This window comes from Antrostomus carolinensis, unplaced genomic scaffold (assembly GCF_000700745.2).
Source record: "Antrostomus carolinensis isolate BGI_N321 unplaced genomic scaffold, ASM70074v2 scaffold13898, whole genome shotgun sequence".
Lineage (NCBI taxonomy): Eukaryota > Metazoa > Chordata > Aves > Caprimulgiformes > Caprimulgidae > Antrostomus > Antrostomus carolinensis.
In genome coordinates this window covers 39,819-45,818 of record NW_010333772.1, presented here as the reverse complement: position 1 = coordinate 45,818, position 6,000 = coordinate 39,819, and the positions used below count along the sequence as shown (strand labels likewise).

General features: G+C 42.8%; 1 protein-coding gene across 1 annotated transcript in view; it reads left to right on the top strand.

Moving 5' to 3' along the window:
• OSBPL11 (oxysterol binding protein like 11) overlaps positions 1-6,000 on the top strand; it is a 40,115-nt gene that overhangs the window by 5,731 nt on the left and 28,384 nt on the right. The window contains exon 2 of the mRNA XM_010173984.2: positions 5,272-5,281. Within this exon, the coding sequence (XP_010172286.2) occupies positions 5,272-5,281 (10 nt within the window). The remainder of the gene's footprint in view (positions 1-5,271; positions 5,282-6,000) is intronic.

Below are 6,000 nucleotides of genomic sequence, written 5' to 3'. Positions count from 1 at the left end.
ATGTTAGTGTCTGGGAGAAGGCTTTTTGCTATGGATATGCATTTTTTTTCTTTTTCCTTCCAGGTGTAAATTCCTGAGTTTTTAATGAGGCTGGAAATCTTTAAAATCTTGATTAATGTTTAAGCATTGACAGTTTCCTGAAGAGCCCAGTTTGTGTTGGAAAGTCGGTTTCATTTGTTTCAGTGGAGATGTAACAGAAAGTATGAGATCTGCTGGGCAGAACTGCAGGATGCTGTATTAAGGAGCTGGTTTCTGACCCTGGCTCTGACTTCCTCTGTGGTAATAGTCATTGTTTAAACTGGTTTTCCCCTGTAAGCACTAACTATGTGTTCTTTTCTTTTCTTTTTTTTCCCCTTGGAGGCCTAGTTTGGAACAGTTGGCTCCGATTTTGCAAAACTTTTGCAGGGTCACAGCTGCTGCTGAAATCAGCAGAAGCTGTGATTTGAATGTATGATTAAAATAAAATAAAAATTGGGCCACAACTATCTCAAAGTTATAGAGGCTGGAAATTTATTGCACCTCGGTTCCCTGTATGTAAAATGGGATGGTAATGTCCTCATCCTTTTATTGTTTGGTGCATGACTCCTTCATCAATCTTGATGACAACCACAAGAGAGAAAAAAAGCATAAGGAAACTCTTTATTAGCACGTGAGTGCCAAATGAATAATACCTGATGCTCATTGAATGATGAAAAGGAGCAGTTTTGAATAATTCCTTGGCTGGAAATCACTGTCCACTTAAAGTACTGAACAAGAAAGTAGTCCTGCTCTTTTTATGTATTGTAATAATCATAGGTGGTTAACACATGTGCTTTCTTAATTAAGAGTTTAAACCTTCTGGGTACCTTATGCCTCAGTTTTAATGTAGGAATATTTTTGTTTAATTTCTTCATATCTAAGAATTATAGAATAATTTGGGTTGGGAGGGACCTCTGGGAAATCTCTAGTCCAGCCTCCTGCTTAAAGCAGGGCCAGCTGCAAAGTTAGAAGAGGTTGTTCAGGGCCACTGGTTGAGTTTTGGGCGTCTCCAAGGATGGAGATACCACAGCCTCTCTGGGCTCCTGGCCCAGGGATTAGCCCCCCTCACTGGGAAGAATTTTTCTTTGTGTCAATCAAGGAATTTTTTTTGCTACAACTTCTGTTGCCATCTTCTTCATATTTTGGGGAGATGGTGGTGAGATCCCTGTGAAGCCTTCCCTGCTTCTAAGGAGGCTGAACAGACCCAGGTCCCTGAGCCTTTTCTTGTCTGGCACGACATTCCCAGCTTGTGCTGATCCATGGGTTAGGGGTCTTGTTCAGCCTGTTCCTCTGGACAGGTGGGTTCTCTGGAAAGGCAGCCCATCCTGCTGCATCCTGACTGCTCTCCTGGCTCTGGTTTCACCCGAGAGGTTGCAGAGAGTACGTGCTAGTCCATCAGCCAGCTCGAAGGCACTTAGTGGCGCTGACCCCTGAACTGTGCCACTTGTAACTGTTTGCTAGGGAGACTTCAAACTATTGGCTGTTGCTTATTGAGTCTGGTGCTCCACCAAGATTTGCCTATGTTGTACTCCAGGCTTATGGTCTTCTTGAATATTTAGATAACATAGTCAATTAGGTGTATTTGTGCTTGCTGGGAAGGTGATAATAATTATTTTCCTCTGTATTTAATCTGAAATGTCTCTAAAAAGGTTTAAAAATGATTAAAAAGGCAAGAGGCTTATCTGGAGTAGCTGATCAGTGTATTTACCTTCCATTTAATAGCCAGGTTTTTATTGCTGCAAAGTTCAGGATGGCAATGTGTAATTGTCAATATAATCTTTTTAAAGTCATAATCACAAATAAATCTTAAAACTGGAAGGTCATATGTTTATATTTCTGCTAGGGTAAGAGATACTGGACTAGAAGCAGACCAGAATGCCTTGGAATGGAACATCTGGTAAGCTAAACCATGTTGGACTGTGCTTAGAGCAACTAAGGGAGGCAAGGGTTTGCTCCAGCAGTTTCTGGGAATACTGCTCACCAGGGCCCACTGCTTTCTGAGGTGCTGGGGGTAGCAGATGGTCCAAAATTGCAAAGATGCTCGTCCATCGGTGTGTTTGCCTTGCTTACGTTATGCCAGAACTGTTTGCTGAGCAGAATAGCTTTAATTTGACTGCTTGAGCTCTCTGAAACTAGACTTCAAGGGAAGGTTTTGTGTTTTCATAACAGTATGTGAAACTGTGCATTATGGTGTGCTGGTGTCAACCAGTAACATAAATGGTAGCAGAGCCACAGGCAACTGTCCTTCTCCAGAGGGATCAGGTGGAGAGTTCAGACCTTTTGAGGTGCCTGGTTTTTGTGTGCTCTAGCTCTAAAATATTGATGGCTAAATCTACAGTTATTTTTCCAGGGATAGCTTGAGAAGTTAGTTATCACCACAGAAGAATCTGCAGGGTTGGCTCCTGACTCTTGGGTCCAACTTCAGTTGTGTTATGCTGACGCAAAGCCACAAAGAAATTGTAGTGAGTGGAGCTCTTGCTGACTCGAGGTGTTAATGTACGTGCAAGAGAAATTGCTCAGCTGAAGCACGCTGCAGTTTTTTGTATTTTGAGAGCTAAAGAGGCATTTAAATGATGAAGTAGTTAAATAATCAGCTTTATGGTAGCCTAGTGAGAGCAGTGTCTTGCTACTTATTAATTAAATATTATCTCTTCCCTTTTTTCTCTTGCTATATTGCAAAAGCATTACAATACAGTTTCATTTGTGTATAATTGACCTGCGGCATTAATGCACAAAAGAGGTGAATCAAATGCAAGTTTAATTAGGATGGTTTTTAAAAAAAAAAAACCCAAAACAGCCCTATAAGCTTGATTTATCGTTCCCCTTGAGATCTAGTATTGATGGAAACTTCAGGTGCAAACACAACTGCCGTGTTGATAGCGAGGGGCTGGAGAGGCTGGGTGGGGGGAGAGCCCCTCCATCCCAGGGTGGAAAGCCTGGGCTGCATCGTGCTGGGCTCGTGGACAGCTGACAGCTCATTTCGGCTCTACCACACTCTTCCTTCGTAGCCAGCCTGCACTTCTCTTCCAAGGCACGTCTGTGCTCTCAAGGGATTGCAGGAGTACCTAGTGAGAGAAGTTTTTACATCTAATGAGGATGTGTGTGTTGTTAGCATGCTTGCGGACAAATGGTGTTCTGAAGCATCCCCAGGGCCCACTGTCAATGTTCTTTTCATATTGTTGGACCTTTTTTCCTTGCACTTGTTGGTTTCTAAACTTAAAATTGAGCAGTCAAACACATGAGCTGAAGAGCGGGAGCTTTGCTGCCACTGGACAGTTAACAGTAGGGCGCTGCTGGTGAGTTACACAGCAAGGTTAAGCTTTTTCTTTCTTCTTGTGGAAAAGCAGAGCTAATTTATTGATGTAGATACTCTGCAAGCAGCATGGAGGCTTCTACCTTACTGGGTGTACCGGGGAACCCACACTTGCACCAGCAAGCTGTGGGACTGGAGCGTGCTTAATGTGGTGGTGGTTTCTTGGGAGCAAGTGTTCTTTGTAGTTGCAGAAAATCTGCCCAAAGTTTCCGTTGCTGACACGGGTTTTTTTCTTTTCCTCCCCCACCCTTCCCCTCCGTGTAACAAAAAGGGGAATCGGTGCTTTGTAGAGAAGCACTTTGCAGCAGTTTGTGAGGAAAAAGCAAGCTGTTGCAGACGGTGAGCCCGTGGGCAGATAGAGATAAGGTTCAGTGGAAATGATCACAGGGATTTTCAAACTACATGGTCAAAACCACTCACTGGTTTGCATTGTAATGATCCTGATTTCTCTCTTTGCTTTTCTTCATGTTTCTCTAGCTTTTAATCTGAAGAAGGTCTCTCTCACCAGGTTTTTGCATCATGCAGTGAGGTCAGTAGAAAGGAGCCTCTTCCCTTGGCCAGGGCCTGAAGGCGCTGTCATAATGGCGGTGGTGGCAGCTATGGAAGCTGGATTCTCCTTCAGGAGCAGTCTCCAACATCTGCATGAGCTTTGGGCTCCTCCCTGTCCTTCCTGCTGGAAGCTTAGCTACCACTTGAAGCCAGGCCTTATGCAGGTCTGTGGGGAAGCCTTTGGCTGCTGTGTTTACTCTTCAAACAGCTGTTGGGTCTTCAGACACCTGGCTGCTCAAAGTATCCCACACTGGGTGGGTGCTGTCTGGGTCCCAGCAAAATTAAATCATCATGGCAGTCTTGGAGGTTTTTGGCAATCGCTTTCCAGATGGATGTAACTTCGTGCCACTGACAGTGGTGATTTGTTTGTGTGGGGCTTTTGGGGAGAGCTGCACCATGAGGGATAGTGGGGAGGCCTTCTGCATCAGTGTTTCTTCTCAGAGAAAATGTTGGCCCCGTGATTGTCAGGTGTGAACCTGGGTGTCTTGGCTGAAGCTCCTGAAGGACGTCATTCTGGGACTGCTGTTCCTCAGCATCTGTGTTCAAGACTCAAGTGCTGCATGTAAACAGGATACGGGGGGAATTTGGCACAACTATCACTATCTTATTCCTCCCCCAGGACAGGAGAGGAGCCTGCAAGGCACTGGCAGCTGCTGCAACTTAAGAAGCATACTAGACAAGGACAAATAAAACTAGAAAAAGATAAATAAACTAACAACAAGCCATTGTGAATGTTTTATTCGTGTTGCATTTTAGTAGCACTCGGGTAGAAATCTGGCTTGTGGTAAACATCTTTCAAGTTGGGGAGGGATAATTTTCTGGAATGAATATGAACTTATTTTTCATAGACTTCAGTCATTTGCTTTCAGGAGCAGTTTCAGTCCATCTCACAGTATTTATAAACTAAAGTGTGGTAAGTGGGCAGCCAAGTTCAGTGGTGTTCAGCCTTTGGAAAAAAAACAAACCAAACCATATTTTAACGGGGGTAGATGTGCTGGACTGGAGTTCTGATGTTGGACCACGAGTTCCTGCATAATTTTTTCCTGGATTGTGATTTGCATGGTATCCTCACTTAAAGTAGTCCAGCAAATGTTAATTTTATTTTACTTTATTTTTTCTTTTTACAACTTTAAGGCTGTGACAGGTCTGTTGCAACACTTAAACACTTTTTTAATCCTTCTTTGACAGAAGGACAAGTGAATTTCTACAGAATTACAGAGTTTAGGGGTTGTTGACTCATCGTTGCTGAGCTGTTGCTGTTCCTTTGATGCCTTGAGCATTTTGAATTGCAACACCAGCAATCCCTGGCTATGAAAAGCTCCAGGTACCCATAGGTACATGTACATGCATGTAGGCAGCAGCGTGAGTGCAAAGGTGTTCTTAAAATTGAGAAGGATCCTGGTGCAGCCAGGCCTCATGGTCAGTGTTGAGATAAGTTGTTCAGTGTTTTGTGTCAAATTAACTTCTGAAGTCTGTTTTCTTGAAGTCAAAAACCTGAATGTGGGGAATTGTGGAGGCTTCTGAAGCGCACAGATGACTTTGGAACAGGTTTTACTCTTGGTTCATACTGTTGTTTCAGTGCTGGTAAGGGCTTTAAGGAAAATCTTCCTTGTGTTTTACAAACTGCTTATCTGTGAGCAGAGCCAGTGCCTGAACCTCAACCTCTTGTTCTCCAAGTCTACCATCATAAAAACTTTCTGTAGCACTCTGAAGAGCTTTACTGTTAATTCCACACTAGTGAAATATTACTGGGGTTTTGTGTGGTTTTTTGTAATGTTTACTGCCTTACAAGGCTGCTTGAGCAACGGTGGATATTTTAGTTTAACTCTTGCTGTGGAGGCACTAACCTTTGAATGATTGAAGAAATGCTCTAGTTAGAATTTCATGGCCTTGTTGTTCATAAAGAATGTTTTTCTATATTCATAGGAAAGTACTAGTGCTTACCCAGAAGAAGATTAGGAAGTTAACTAGTTCTGTATTCTGTAATGAGTTTGTGTGCAGTTCTAGGATCTAACTTTTGTGAATTGCAATTTGCAGACTGGATTTAAATACCTTTTTTTTTTTTTTTCAGTGTATAAAATTGTTACTTATTTAAAAATAAGCCTTAGTCCAAACGTTGA